The sequence below is a fragment of the Panthera onca genome, chromosome D1 (assembly GCF_046562875.1).
Source record: "Panthera onca isolate mPanOnc1 chromosome D1, mPanOnc1 haplotype 2, whole genome shotgun sequence".
Lineage (NCBI taxonomy): Eukaryota > Metazoa > Chordata > Mammalia > Carnivora > Felidae > Panthera > Panthera onca.
In genome coordinates, this window is record NC_138348.1 from 13051392 (window position 1) to 13067339 (window position 15948).

The following is a 15948-nucleotide window of genomic DNA, read 5'->3' on the forward strand; positions in this document are numbered from 1 at the left end:
ACTGGGAATATCATTCTTCCTATTTGTCTTAACTGGCTCTCTGGGTCCCATAGGGTAATTATGTGGATTAAGTAAGGAAACTGTAATAAGCAATGTTTGCTAGGCAATTGTTCTCGGCCAGTTGGCCAGGCACAGACTTAGTCTTTTTGTCTAGTATCTCATAATTCTGACGACTGTTATCTCATAATTCTGGTGATATGTTATTACCCCCATTTAACAGTTAATGAAACCAAGGCTTGGAGGGATAGAGTAGCAGAGCTAGGATTGGACACTAGGCGTTTTGGCCTCAGAGTTTACTCTCCCAACCATTGCAAAGCATGTTTGTCTTGCAAACTATTCTTCTGCTGGCATGGCCCCGTGAATTCCTGCGGGCCCTCGATGGCAGCCGTAGGGAACTTTTTCTTCACTTACCCTCATGGTGCAGACTGTTTACAACCAGGCTAGGGCTGCAGTGCCGCGCGGGAGAGCCTCCGAGGTCCCTGTCGGTGAAGCACCAGCAGGTTCTGTTTGGGTGCAGAAGCAGGGCCCCGCATTGGGAGAGTATATCTGGGCTGAAGATATGGCAGCCTTCTCGAGTCAAAGTCAAGGGTTCAAATCGCCCCTCTGTCACTTGTAAGCCAAGTGCTCCCGAGCCAGTGATGTAACTTTCGAAACCTTGGTTTACCAATCTGTAAAATGGGAATGATAACAAAAATTATCTTATGACTTTTTAATGAATGTAAAAAAAAAACTTTGATGAAAATTGCACTGGGGGAGGCATTTAAAGGTGCTTATGCAGTGCTTGACAACCTTTACCTATCAGGGTGGTTGGTTTATCTGGAACCCTAGTTTAGGAAGAAGAAAAATCACATCCCTATTGGATTGTGCCTTGGGACCAAAAAAAAAAAAAAAAAAAAAAAAAAAATCTGAGTCCTTCCCCTAAAACAGAACTTTGGTCTGAACAATTTGCATCCATTTCCTGATGAACTTCCCCTTTCTAACCTACCCTCAGAGGTGCCTCCAGAGTGAACATCTAATTTTTTTAATGTTTTTATTTATTTTTGAGAGAGAGAGAGAGAGAGAGAGAGAGAGTGCATGTGTGCACCGGGGAGGGGTAGAGAGAGAGGGAGACACAGAATCCAAAGCAGGCTTCAGGCTCTGAGCTATAAGCACAGAACCGGACGCGAGGCTCGAACTCACGATCCGCGAGATCATGACCTGAGTTGAAGTCGGATGCTCCACGGACAGAGCCACCCAGGCGCCCCCAGAGTGAACATCGTACAGCTTCCAGGTGATCCTTTAGCTCAGTGTGGTCCAACAGGAATATGATGGGAACTGCATAGGCAATTAAGTTTTTTCCAATAGCCGCAATAGTAACATAAAAAAAAAAAAAAAAAAAAACCAGGTAAAATTCATTTTAATAATATATTTTATTTAGCCCAATATATTCAAAATATTATCATTTGGATGTGTAATCAATGTAAAAAAATTACTAATGAGACGCCTTACATCTTGTCTTTGCAACCCGGTGCGCACTGCGTGCCTGTGGCTCTTCTCTGCTCTCTCTGACCGCGTTTCAAGTGCCCCATAGCCACTTGCGCTGAGCGGGTGACGTACTGGGCAGCGCGAGTCTAGCTTTTCTGGGTCACCTTAATGGCCACAAAATGGTGGTTGGCTTTCTCCAGCCATATGTAACTTCAGCCCCAAGACATCTTAAGCTCTTCATTTTGCATCTCTGCACCTTTGCCACATCTTTCTGCCTCCGTGGCTTCCCCCGCCATGTTGGGTACCTTCCCGCTTGTGGAATTCCTCGCACCAGCCCCCATGAGGCAGATGCTATAATGGCTCCCATGTTACAGAGGGGCAAACCGAGGCTTGAAATGATGGCTCCTTCGCCTATGGCAACGTGACTTGTGAGCAGCACCCCGTGCTCTCCTGAAGATAACCCTGTCGGATGAGCAGCTCTGCCCACTGTTGGGGCCGAAATGGGCTTCTAGGGGCAGGAGTGAGCATCTGGTCAGCAGAAGCATTCAAGAGGCCCCCGGATGGCCCTGAGCCTGGGGGGCACTACAGGAGATGTTCACGCTGGAGTGGAGCAGGGAGGCGGGTTGATGATGCTCTTGGCAGTTGTGAGGGTCTAGGAAATCTTCCTGTTCCTGGGGCAGCCGGGATGGGGGGGGCCGTTGTCTGCAGTGCCTGCTCTGGCCCCCGGGGGTGGAGGGCTTAATTTCCTCCTTTGGCGGTGTGCACAGCGGGCCTTCCCCAACCTCCTGGGCCCTCGTCTGGCCTATGGGCTGCTGCTGGCGTTGGTCTTCTCCCCTGGAGGGCCCGGCCCCACATCCTCCTATTGTTAGAGCTGATACAGTACCTCATTAATTTAGACTCACTGTAAATATTTTTGGAAACACCCTGTTGCTCTCCTGAAGGCTGGTAGGGCTGGGCGTGAGCAGGGTCAGGGTCCTGTCCACCTCTTCCTGACCTCCTTCCGGCCTCTGCTCTGTTTCCTGTCCTAGCTGCCTCCTGCCCCAGCCCTCCTGTTAGGCTAACAAAGGCGAGTGAGCTCCAAGGAGAAAGGCTTCCTCCGGACTTGATCTTTAGGGGTGGGAGGGGTAGGCGGAGTGGCACAGGGGACAGTGGGCCTGACCCGGTGGGGACACCTGGATGAATTCCCTTTCTCCCCTTGGGCCTCCCTTTCCTGATCAGTGGAGTCAAGCGTGTGGAATGGATTCCCGGCTGCAGACTTTTCACCAGCACAGGCGACTTGGCTTGCTCTCCATTCTCCCCTACCAGTGCGTTGTCGTTTTGGAAGGATTCTGTTTACCTAACCCACTCTGTTTGTTAAATAATAATTAATTCATATTCTCAGTTCTTATTCATCAAAGCCATCTTGAGCACCAGGGAGTAACCAGAGCCACCATATCGAGCTGTGCAAATCTAAGCCTGAGGGGCCGCGACTTGACCTTTAGAGAGGGTTGTCTTATTAAGGGTGTGTGTGTGTGTGTGTGTGTGTGTGCCATTTCCAAAAGGTTTCATGAAATGCTGATGCTGCCTCTGTGGACCCTCCTTGCAGCCCACCCTCTTACTGTCTTCTAGCTTGGGTGAGGGGCAGTCAATGGCCTGGGTGAATTTTAGGAGTCTTTCCTATGTCAAGTCGCAGAAGCCATCTAGCTCCCGTCTAGGTGGTCCTAAAGAAAGCCCTAACTGCTCCCAAGGTTGTAGAAATTCTAGTCCTTGTGGCTGCAGAGAAACGGTGCCCACACACTTACTAGAGACCCACTTTGTTTAGGGAAGTGTGCTAAATAATGGGGATGGGTAGTGTCAGGGGAGGGGTGAGGGGGTGGGTGAGGAAATCAGGAAAGGCTTTCAGACCCTGGTTACCGACAGCCTAACAAACACCCCATAAGGTGGGTCCCGTGGCCAGGAGAACGGATTCTGGTCTGATTTTGCCCATCGTCGACCTGCTACACGGAGTCAGGTTGCCTCCCTCTTTTGACTTCTTTAGCAAGAAATCCACTTTTCCAGCCTCCTCTGTGAGCCACTGCCACTGTTCCAGAATCACCAGCTGCTTCACCGTCCTCACGTACAGATGGGGAAACTGAGGCTCAGAGAGGGAAGAGCCTCGTCCAGGCTCCCACAGGAACCTAGACATTCAGATTTTAGCTAGAATGGCAGCCACTCCAAGAAGGCCCTCTTCTGGTGGTCCACCCTCTAAAACTGCCCCCTTCCTATTTATCCTGTGTCATTACCCGGCCGAGCTTTCTCTGCTGCTCTTATCACTATCTGAGTTCATTGATCTATTTACGGTTCAGCTGTTTTGTCTCTCCTCCACCTGGAGGATGCATGTGCAGGAGGCCAGGGACACGCTTTGAACTGTTGACACAATTCAGTGTGAGCCCAGTGCCTGGAGTAGAGTCTGGCCAATAGTAGGTGCTCAATAAACCTTTGCTGAGGGAATGAAGTAATAGCCAAGATGGGACTGGAGCTTATATTTCCTGGCTTCGGGCCCGTTGATTTTCCTGCCTTCGCTGTCCCCAGAGCCCAGGGTCTCCTAGGCGTTTGAAGTACGCCTGGGAGTTTGAAGTGGCACCAAATGGCCAGGGGGAGAAGAGGGGCTGCCGAGAGGCAGGGGTGGGGGGTTTGCTTTCATTGTCAGGAGCAGCTGGCCATTTGGTTCTGGTCAGATAAGCTGCTAAGGCAGGGCTGTGTGTGTGTGTGTGTGTGTGTGTGTGTGTGTGCAGGGCTGGGATGGGGAAGGGGGTGTTGTGTGGCAGAAGAAATGGGAGAGGAATCCCAGAGTGGGCTGGACAGCCCAGTTTCATCCTCTTCCCCTGTCCTCCCCCCCTTCCCCTCAGATAACACCACCAGCTGTTCAGGACACAGCTGTGCTTTCTCTTGGGAAGGGGAGAGAAGGGCCTGGTCGCCCTGGGTAAGTTCAAAGCAGACCTGTGAAGTGAGGAGGCTGGAGCAGGGCTGGGGGAGGAGGTGAGAAGTCAGCAAGGGGCAGAGAAAGACCAGCTTCCACTTTGATGTCCTCCACCCAGAGCCTGGGGCAAGGTCTGGGCAGGTCCCTGCAGACCGGGGAATTTGGGCTTTCTCCCTCACCCACCCACCGCAAGCCCTTAGAGCGATCCAATTAACCACTCTTTCCTGTCCCACAAGGGGGAGGCTTACCCAGCCCCCGACCCAGGTACACACTGGCGCATGAACGCATGCACGCACCCAATATACACTCGTGCTCCAAGAGCACGCAAGTCCCGTATGCTCACAAGCGGCCCCGCGGCACACACAAACCCTTCCCGTTTGTGCACACAGCCACACACAGTCACGGGCTTGGGGCCAAGCCAGTCTCTCTTGCTTTCTAGGCCAGGAACAAACTCGGGGCTTTGAATCACTGACTCCAGAGGGCCCCCAGCAGTCTGGGCTCTCCTCAAAGGGATCTGCAGCTGGCCTGGGGCGCTGTTCTGCCTGGAGCCCTTCATGCCAAGTCCCTCACAATACCCTGAAGAAATCACCCAGGAGAGAGCCGAGTCCCCCAGGAAACCAGTCGGCCTCTCCAGGGCAGGCCAGCCCCTGGGGACACTGGCCAACGGCCCTGCCCTCGCTGCTGGTTTGCCAGATGACCCAAGGCAGATTATTCTGGAGCAACTTAGCAAAAAGATGTCCTTGTTAATGCAGTGGAACAGCCCCTGGAATGAAGAAGACCCAGTCTTTCCCATCCTTTTCCTGCATACATTCCCAGAGCTTTAATTCAGCAGGCATTTACCAGGCACCCACTTGAGGCGGGGAGTGGGGGCAGGGGGGTGGGTACCAAAATGAAAACAGGGGTCTGGCCAGGTGCTCTCTGTCTGGTGAGGAATTGCTTCTGAGCCCTGGGGACACAGAAGGTCAGGCTTCAGCTACTGGTTCTGTTTACTAAACTTTCATCTCGATGTTGCATGGACAGGGACCTTAGGTGTCAGGCTGGGTGAGGAGTGTGACGCTAGCTTGATTCTCCTCCTTTCAGGCTGTCATTGCTGTGGGCACTCAGACCCCCTGGTTCCAGCTGGAGCTCCAGCTTTTGGCTGGAGGTCAGATCTTTTCTGCGCTTCACCCACTCTGGCCCCCCTATCAGTGGCCCCCTCCTAGTCTTGCCTCCCGATTCTCTCCCGTTTTGACCAGCTTGGTTCCTCAGGTGACATTAACCGCTTCTTACCCCCTCAGAGGTACAGGGCCTGGAGACCAGAGCCCTAAAGAGATGAACCCACATCCCCTCCCACGGGGTCTCTGTCTGGTTCACGATCCAAATGGGAATAGCTGTGGGGAGAAACATGATTTTGGGGACACTCTGAGCTCGCTGGCTCTCCTTCTTCTATGTTCTTAGCTGCAAAGGGCCCAGGTGCCTATGTCTTTCTGGGAGAACCAGAGAAGATTTGGATTACCTGGGGGTCTTGAACTTGGCCTTTATCTTGGCGTGTTCTGAGCAGCTGTTTGTATTCATAACAGGTGCTGTCAGTCGTGACCTGACCTGAGCCAAACTGGTTCCTGTGCACCTCAGGTCTCTTTTGATAGGTCAAGGTTGGGGTAATCTGACATGTTTTCACCCAAGCTTACTGTCGGATGAATGAAAGCCATTTGGCCACCTGCACAGACTTCTATTAGACAAACATGCCAGGGCAAGCAGGCCCTAAGCAGTTCCAACCCCTGTGTACCATGAGGTCAACCTAACTCCCGCTCTGGGTCGTATTGGGTGTCCTGACTGCCATTTTGCAGACTGCCAAGATTCCAGATGCTGGGTCCTGTTAGCTTTCCTGCTGGCCTCAGGCGACCAAGAATCTTTATTGGGAATGACTGGCCACAGAGCAGTTTCTGGATCAAGCTATGGTTCCATCCCTAAGGTACAGTACAGACTATTGTCTGGCCAGGGTTCTTGTAACCTGTTCAACCATGGGAGTAGGGGAGTGGAGAGTATCTCTAAAATATTTTAGTCCATCTTTTAAAAATTTTGCTCGAGAGCTTATTTTATTTTTATATTTTTAAGTTTATTTATTTTGAGAGAGAGAGAGAGAGAGAGAGAGAGTGCACGCGTGAGGGGGGGAGGTAGAGAGAGGAGAGAGAGAGAGAGAGAGAGAGAGAGAAAGAGAGAGAGAGAGAATTCCAAACAGGCTCCATACTGTCAGCGCAGAGCCCAACTCAGGACTTGATCTCATGAACACTGAGATCATGACTTGAACCGAGATCAAGAGTTGGATGCTTGGGGTGCCTGGGTGGCTCAGTCGGTTGAGCGTCTGACTTCAGCTCAGGTCACTATCTCGCGGTCCGTGAGTTCGAGCTCCGCGTCAGGCTCTGGGCTGATGGCTCAGAGCCTGGAGCCTGCTTCCGATTCTGTGTCTCCCTCTCTCTCTGCCCCTCCCCCGTTCATGCTCTGTCTCTCTCTGTCTCAAAATAAATAAATGTTAAAAAATTTTTTTTTTTAATTAAAAAAAAAAAGAGTTGGATGCTTAATGGACTGAGCCACCCAGGTGCCCCACTGAGAGCTTATTTTAAAGTAAATGACAGGTATCCTGGCATTATTCCACATTTCTATAATGCTCAGCAGATGACAAACCCCTAATTCGAAAAGGGTTGGGGGTTTTCTTTTTCTCTTCTTTCTTTCTTTTAGGGGGAGGAGAACTTAAGAGGTTTTAGTTCATGTGCTCAAGCCGTGGTTCAAATTCCGGCTCTGACAATTCCTAGGTGAGTGACCTTGGCCAAGTTACCTCACTTCCCTGTGCCTCAGTTTCCTGGTCTGTAAGTTGAGATTAATGACAGTGCCTACTTCCTAACACCGTTGTGTTGACTGAAAGAGATAATAAACACATATAAAACGCATAGCATGTTCAAAGAGCTCCTGGCAGGGAGGAGGTGCTGAATAAGGAGAAACACACCCAGTTCTCCATCCAAGACCCGGGGTCTGTCTTGTCCTGCTCTCTCGCCATCTCCCCTGGGTCTCCCCATTGCACCCCGAGATTTAGGCCGTGTTGGCTGTCATTTCTCTGTCTTTGCATTTGATGTTTCTTGTTCCTGGCCCATCCTCCCTGTTGCCCTCTGCCTTACATTTTTGGCCAGCTCCTGTTCAAAGAGCACAGAGTGGGAGTGGCAGAGGACAAGCTTTACTTGTTGCGACCTTTGCTTTTTTATTTTTAAGTGTTTACTTACTTTTGAGAGAGAGAAAGAGAGAAAGAGCACGCGCACATGGGAGAGCAGCAGAGAGAGGGAGAAAGAGAATCCCAAGCAGACTCCGTGCTGACAGGCAGAGCCCTACGTGGGGCTCGAACCCACAAACGGTGAAATCATGACCTGAGCTGAAATCAAGAGTCAGTCACTTAACCGACTGAGCCACCCAGGTGCCCCACCCTTTGTTTTTGTTGTGTTTTTGTTTGTTTGTTTGTTTGTTTTTTAATGGGATGAATTTCCCAGATTTGCAAATCTGGACATTTCTCATAAAATCCAGAATTTCAAAATTATGTAGAAAATCAGAACGCTTGGCAATGTTGGGTCCCATATTTCTGCATGGCAACCAGGGACTGAAGCTTAGGAGGGCTCCTCTTGATGGGGTGTGCTTGCTCTGGTTTGCCACAGACTCTACCACTCCTTATTGTCCCATAATAGCTTTTTTGCCCATGTACACTCTTCACCGGGTCCTTGTGGGTATTTGAGTTGGGGGCCCCTACTTTAAGGCCCCGGCAAGGTTTTCTGACCAACCCTCCCTTGAGACAAGGGATTCTTGTTTGGTAAGCCCTTTGTTTTGGATGAGGCCAAGACTTATCTCCTGATTTTGTCTTGTTTTATCCCTGCCCAACCTGAGATCGACTCCTCCAGTCTTGGGGGGCACAGTTTTAAATCGTATCTTGTGCATCCTTCTCTCCTTCTCTCTTCCCTGCCCAGAGGTCCTGGAAGGGCAAGCAGACAGGGCAAAGTGCATTTGTATGGGACTATGCCCACAGCATCCCCTCAGTGACCGCCCCTTTCTCTGCCTCCCTCTCTGGCTGCATGGTCTAATAGAGACCTGGTCCCCAAAGGGCAGGAAGAACCTGAACACTGAATGTACCTGGGTTCTTCTTTTCCCTCGCCCACGAGTTCGTCCATTGTGCATTGCTTCTCTCAACAATCATTTAATGATCACTTACTACATGGCAGGAGCTGCGGGTGCTTGGAGACGAAGAAGAAAAGCGAACAATGGAACTGTAACAAAATTCATCTTGTGACTTTGAGTAAGACATTTACCTTGTTAGGCCTCAGTTTTCCCACAGATTTAACAACTTGATTTCATGACTTTTGTCTGAGGTTTCTTCCTTCCGGGACTTTGTCCTCCACCCTCTAAAACTTCCAATGCCATCTGCAAACGGCAGTCTGCTAACAGATTATGAATTCTAGAGAAATCCCCTTAACCGTGTCTGTAAAACAACAAAAGTTCCCAGAGGGAGGGTCAAAGTGGAGGTGTGAAGGAGGATGACCGTGGAGTGAAGTCTGGTCTGGGTGGGGGCTGGGAGGGCAGGAGGGGAGGGTGGGGGCCAGACCTGCCTGCCAGGAGGGCTTGCCAGATGCTCAGAGCATCCTGCGAAATCTCACACCCTCCTTGCCCGCCCCCCCCCCCCCCCCTTCCTGGCTCCAGCTCCAGCTGGATTTCAATCTGCATAATTTGTCCCATTTAGAGGGGAGGGGAGGGGGTGAGAGTAGGAAGGTGGGGAGGGTTGGGGAGGGGGTGCTCCAAAGGCCAGAGGAAACCAGGGACTAGAGGCTGGGGAGAAGGTGGGTGGTAGCCAGAGGGTGGAGGCGGGGCTTGGGAGGAGAGCAGGCTGCAAACCTCAGATAACATTCTGCCCAGCTCAGCTCGGCAGGGCTCAATTGGGTCCACTTGCCCGGGGACAAGAGGGAAAAAAAAAAAAAAAAAAAAAAAAAAAAAAAGTGGGCTGTAACTTAAAGATCTTAAGACTCCCAAGTGAGGGGTGGGTCTGGAGGTGGGTGGGAGGAGGGAGTGACCAGACAAGGAGGAGACAGAGACTCAGGAGGGCGCGCAAGGAAGCCTCTTAGCTGAGGCTGGGGCCAGGCGAGGAGAGGGCGGAGGGACGTCTGCAGGGGCAGGCACCCTCCAGAATCCGGAGGCAGCTTCTCCTGCTTGCCGGGAAGGGCTCTGGACACCCTCAGCCCCTTCTCGCCTGCCCCCTGAGGCTCGGGCCAGAAGCCCAGGGCGGCCGCCGGGGTCGGGGCCGCAGCCACGGAGCTGGTACGCGCGGGAGCCCCTGCCCCGTCTTCTGTCCGCCGCCCAGCATGGAGGAGGCCGGCGACTTTGACACCTACTACGGGGCAGACAACCAGTCTGAGTGCGAGTACACGGACTGGAAGTCCTCGGGGGCCCTCATCCCCGCCATCTACATGCTGGTCTTCCTCCTGGGCACCACGGGCAACGGCCTGGTGCTCTGGACCGTGTTCCGCAGCAGCCGCGAGAAGAGGCGCTCGGCCGACATTTTCATCGCCAGCCTGGCAGTGGCCGACCTGACTTTCGTGGTGACCCTGCCGCTGTGGGCCACCTACACGTACCGGGACTACGACTGGCCCTTCGGCACCTTCGCTTGCAAGCTCAGCAGCTATCTCGTCTTCGTCAACATGTACGCCAGCGTCTTCTGCCTCACCGGGCTCAGCTTCGACCGCTACCTGGCCATCGTGAGGCCGGTGGCCAACGCTCGGCTGAGGTTGCGGGTCAGCGGCGCCGCGGCCACGGCCGTCCTGTGGGTGCTGGCCGCCCTCCTGGCCGCGCCGGTCATGGTGTTCCGCGCCACCGGGGACCTGGAGAACACCACCAGGGTGCAGTGCTACATGGACTACTCCGTGGTGGCCGCCTCCGGCTCCGAGTGGGCCTGGGAGGTGGGCCTGGGGGTCTCGTCCACCGCCGTGGGCTTCGTGGTGCCCTTCACCGTCATGCTGACCTGCTACTTCTTCATCGCCCAGACCATCGCCGGCCACTTCCGCAAGGAGCGCGTCGAGGGCCTGCGGAAGCGGCGCCGGCTGCTCGGCATCATCGTGGTGCTGGTGGTGACCTTCGCCCTCTGCTGGGTGCCCTACCACCTGGTGAAGACGCTCTACACGCTGGGCGGCCTGCTGCGCTGGCCCTGCGACTTCGACCTCTTCCTCATGAACGTCTTCCCCTACTGCACCTGCGTCAGCTACGTCAACAGCTGCCTCAACCCCTTTCTCTACGCCTTCTTCGACCCCCGCTTCCGCCAGGCCTGCGCCTCGGTGCTCTGCTGGGGCCAGGGCCGCCGCGGGGCTGCGGCCCACAGCGGCAGCGGGGAGAAGTCCGCCAGCTACTCCTCCGGGCACAGCCAGGGGCCCGGCCCCAACTCGGGGAAGGGCGGAGAGCAGATGCTCGAGAAGTCCATCCCCTACAGCCAAGAGACCCTGGTGGTGGACTAGGGCTGGGGTCGGAGGGGAGCCCGGTGCCCTCCGCCTGCCCGGGCCTCTGCCCCCGCTCTCTGAAAGTCAGGTAGCATGATAGCACCTTCTCCCTTGCACTTGGCCCCCTTCCCTGCCGCCCGCCTCCCTGCCCGCTCCTGTGGTCCTTCCTCCTCCAGTCTTGTTCAGATGTGTGCAGTTTAGTGGAAGGAGACTGAGCCCTGCAGACCCCTGCTCAGCCGCTCGGTGTCGGTGACATGGACCTTGCACCAGTCTCTTGACCTCTCTGAGCCTCGGTTTCCCCATTTGTATAAAATGGGGGAAGTCACGCCGGCTCAGCTGACGTGGGTTGCCCCCACCCCTTTTCACGGCTCTCCAGCTTTTTCTTCTGCCTCCTTTCCCCCTAATTTTCTCTCCCCATGTCCCTGTCCCTGCTTCCCCTCTCTCTGCACTTTCCGTTCTGAATCCTCTCCGGCCACCTCTCTCACAGCACACCCCCTCCCTCAATCCCTCCTTCTTCCCCTTTTTACCTCCCGGGTCTGCAGGGCTCCTAAGGGTTAAGAATCCTGAAGCTTGCACACAGGGCCCCTGCTGCAGCTCTATCTGGTTCCCTGAGAGTGCAGGAGGGGGAGAGAGCAGCAGGGACTGGGACTGGAGGGCTGGTGCCAGCCAAGAGTTAACTCCAGGCTCTGCAGCTGGGAGCTCCAGAACTTTCCCCCAAACTGGATCAGTTCACTGTGATTTCGGGCCCTAGGTTATCCCAGAAGGGTGCCTCCCTTCCTGTGTCCCCCTCCTTAATGCCAACAAGATATGCTTTTTACAGATTTCCTCAGACCCTCTCGCTCAGTCTCTTCATGGCAATCGGAAGGCTACCATATTTGATGCAGGGACGGCTCCTTGTTTCATTATATGAGTGGGGGAGGGGTTGGGAGGGGAACATGGAGGAAGAAGGGAGTCTGTATTTAGTCTATATGCTGCTTGGTTTCCCTCTCTGATTCCTCACCCCTCCAGCCTCCTCCAGAGTTGTGAGCTGCAGGTCTTATCCCCGTCTCCCCCCTACACCCTGTCATCCCCAGACAGGAGGCTTTTTTCTTGAGCACTGGTGCTTCTTGGTGCCAAGAGGTGTGTGCGTGTGTGTGTGCGTGTGTGTGTGTGTACATAGATGAAGTCATTTGTCACTTGGGTGAACTACCCCCTACTCTCTACCACACCTCCACTCTTCACACAATATCCTTGGGGGAAGAGGGACATATTGAGGCAAATGTAGAGTAAAAATGAGTCCAGCCCTCACTGGATTTGGGGGCTCTGACGGCTGGTCCGTGCTTAAAGAGAGAAGAGTCTATGTTACTGCTGGGGCCCCTCTGGGGAGATCTGTCCCCAGGACAGTGGCGCCCAAGACCTGGGGAAACCCAGTGTGGTGGGTCCCATTCTTCCTAGTTCCATGAGGGAAGCAGGAGGTGGTAAAGAGCTTCCCGTGGCCCCCTTTCCACACTTCCCCACCCTGCTTCGAGTTTAGCCTTTTCCCAGGTCTGTGGCCCTCTCTCTAAGGAGCCTGCCTTCTTGCCTGGGGTGAAAACAACTGGGTGGGTTTTTTTCTCACCTCACCATCTGGACAGGACCCCTCGGCAGGGCTGAGGGCATGACTTCATGGCACCCGAGAGGCCTCAAGGACAAAATTGATGGTGGGGCCTTTGTGAGCTAGGGGCAGGGGTGTGTATATTCCAGGTTTTGTTCTCAGAGGACTCCGGATGGGATGTGAAGGACGAGATTTGTACCACGGAGGCAGGAAGAGCCCAGCTTGGTGTAAATGGAGAGCTTGACCATCCCTGGGATGGCGCCAGCCCTGGGAGCAGAGGAAGGAGGAGAAAGGAAGAGACTCCTCTCAGCTCAGTCTCCCCCTCACAGGCCAGAATCTTCCCTTCCCAGCCCAGCACTGCCCTCAAAGCATGCGGTCAAGGCTGGAGGAAGCTTCTAGAAGGGAAGCTTCCGAGACTCTCCTCGGTGATCCCAGAGACCTCTTTCCTGGAACTCATCGGTGGCCCCGGACAGAGGGTGGAGGCTACCCCATCCCCTACCAGCCCCTTCTTCTTCGTAACGTCTCTGCTACTTTCTGACTTTGTTAGTCACTGAGGTTCATTAAATAAATCTGTTTTGTGTAACTCTTGTGTCCAGAGCTTCTTCTCACACAAGTGTCTTGGGATGGGGAAAGGCCCTCAGTTTGCAAATGTTGCAGTGGGAGGTGGCGTGGGCATGGCTGAGGGGGCACAGGAGGAAAGTAGGAGCTAATGGGAGTCAGGTGGGAAACTAGAAAGGGAGGGGGGGAGGTGGGAAGAGCACAGAGAGATACACGCCAGGGCAGGGCAAGGGTTGGGAGTGAGACCAGGGGAGAGCACAGGAAATAAAGCAGCTCAGTTTTTGGCTCTGAAAAGCTGTGGAGCCAATGGGCCCATACTTTGGAGTGCACAGTATTCATTCATTCACTCATTCACTCATTCATTGTTCCGTGAGCATGCATTCAATTTAGATCAGAATTTCGGGTGCTTGGTCTCCAAACAGTCACTCCGGATGTTTTCAGATACCCACTCCTGAGCGGCACCTCTGACCTACAGAATCAGGATTTCCTGGACTACCCCTCCAGAGGCTCACAACTGCTAAAAACTCCTCACATGATTTCTGGAGGAGGCCAGGTTTGGGGATGTCCGCATCCACACAGTTTCTCTGGGCAAATTAAGGTGGGCACCAAAGAGCAGAGAGTCAGAGATGGATGGTCACTGATTTGGGGGAGGAAGAGTCTGAAATGCAATCCTTGGGGAGGGGGACTACTCAGTCCAGAGGTGTTCCTCATCTTCCCTGAAGATTTTGGGCACTAACAGCGTCTGCAGATGATGCAAATGTGGTCACTGCAGCAGGATGGATGGTGACGAGAGAGCCCGCGTCTGCTGTGATTTACCACTGTGTGTGTGAAGCTCTTCCAAATATTATCTCATTTAATCTGAGCCGGGCATTTTTACCTCATTTGGCTGGTAAGGAAGCCAAGACTCGGAGAGATTAGTCAGGTGCCTCGACCAAGGTTGCACAACCAGTACATGGAAGAACGAGACCGGGGAGAGCTGAACCTGACCATTTCCAAAGCCCACGCTCTCAAGCACGAAGTACAAGTGAGGCAGGGCCAGGTGGGCTGGAAGGAAAGTGAGGGCCTCAGCTGTAAGGCGCTGGCACACGTGGGGAGTGCTCACCACATAGGGACTGGTCCGGATGGGGAGGTGAGAGGAAGGGTGGGGGATGTGAGAGAGGGAGAGAGAGAGAGAGAGAGAGAGAGAGAGACAGAGAGACCAAGAGACAGAGGCAGAGAGAGAGTGAAGGGAGAGACAGAGACAGAGCTGTGGAGAAAGAAATAAAGAGGGTGAGGAGGGGGGCGCCTGGGTGGCTCAGTCGGTTGAGCCTCCACCTTTGGCTTAGGTCATGGTCTCCCGGTTTGGGAGTTCAAGCCCCTCATCAGGCTCTGGGCTGACAGCACAGAGCCGGCTTAGGATTCTGTGTCTCCCACTCTCAGCCTCTCCCCCCTCACTTTCTCTGTCTCTCTTTCTCTTAAAAAAAATAAACTCAAAAAAAAATGTTTAGAAAACGAAAACAGTGGGTGAGGAGGGAGAGGGTTGCGGTGGGAAGGAGGAGGGAGCTGGAGGACTGGGTGTCGCTTGTTTTCAGCCTTTGGAACCACACCAGGGAAAAGCTGCAGGAATTTACAACTGCTATGAGCTATTCAGGCTTTTTTTTTTTTTTTTTTTTTACAGATGCTGGAAAAAAAAAAAACAAAACAAACCCAAAAACAAAACAACACAACCACCTCACCAACCCTCCAGGGAAATTTGAGATAAGTTATCCAAAAATTGTAAGATTGTAGAACAGTTAATAATTCATTCATCCACACATTTCTTCCTTTCTTTAGTAACTCACTCACTCATCTGGTTATTCATCCAGTCCTTATTTACCATTTTGGTGACAAGAAGCACGGTGGGCACAGGATAAATGGTGAACAGGACTCAGTGGGCTCCAGGCAGATGGAGGCAGCAGCGAGAGGGGTGATGATAATCAGCAAGCTCTAAGGAGGGAGTGTACAAGGTGTTCTGAGTGCTTAATGGAGACGGTGGAAGGAGTCTAGGCAGGGTGTCAGGGTAGACTTTAGAGACAGTGCCTTTCTTGCGAGGGCTGCTCTGGAAGGGAGGAGGGTGAGCGGTTGGTGGGGAAATTCTCCATGTAGCGGAATTATCAGAGAGGAGACAGAGAACAGCCCCTCCAAGAACTGCAAAGCAGCTCATCTACTCACCAGTGCTTTCTGCCATCTACACCAGCTCTGGGAAGGAAGCCAGGCAGAGGCCCAGAGGAAAGCTTGCCCAGGTCTCAGAGCGTGGATGACAGCAGACTGGGGCTGGGGACCATGGTGCAGGTCTCTAGACAACCTGGGGGCCAGGGATTTTTTAGGGGGTGACTTCCTGTTTCCCCCTGCCTGGGAATGAACTGTTTTCTCTTGAAGATATCTGCCAGGGTCTTAGCTTAGACAGAGGCTGGGAGCTTTGGTCCTCTCGTACTGTGCTTGTTGGAGAGAAAGATGCTAAAAGGGGCTGATGGATCCCTTGGGAAGACCACACCTGGAAGCCAGGATGACACAGCATGACCGGAGCTGGATGTGACATCTGCCTTTCTCAGCTGGTTCCACTCTGTCTGAACTCTGGGGAGTTGGAAGCTGGCAGGGCCTGAAGCAGCAGGTGCAGCCCTTGTGAATTATTACCCAAATGCTTACACAGTCCCTGTGAGCAATGTTGGAGAAGATTACAAAGGGGGCTTACAATCAGGTTGACAGTCAAGGAGATTCAGAGACCTTGGGCTGACTACTTAGAGTTAGACTGTGAGAGTTTAAGCAATGTTCATTGATTTATTCATTCAACAAGCTTTTGTTCAATGCCTACTATGTTCCTGCTGTCTCAGAAGGTGGGGATGCTAAGAACCTGACACCATCCCTGCCTTCATGGAGCTACATGGAGAGCTTCAACTTCCCATTGAATA

At 53.1% G+C, this 15948-nt stretch overlaps 1 protein-coding gene across 1 annotated transcript; it reads left to right on the forward strand.

Moving 5' to 3' along the window:
• Window positions 1-9441: 9441 nt before the first annotated feature.
• APLNR (apelin receptor) lies at window positions 9442-13046 on the forward strand. The gene has a single exon (XM_060606684.3). It carries the CDS (start codon window positions 9766-9768, stop codon window positions 10906-10908), a length of 1143 nt encoding a protein of 380 aa, XP_060462667.1. The 5' UTR covers window positions 9442-9765; the 3' UTR covers window positions 10909-13046.
• The last annotated feature ends 2902 nt before the right edge of the window (window positions 13047-15948 follow it).

What these genes read in the sequence shown, in the direction of transcription:
- APLNR (XM_060606684.3), top strand. Translation starts at nt 9,766, where the DNA reads ATGGAGGAGGCCGGCGACTTTGACACCTACTACGGGGCAGACAACCAG.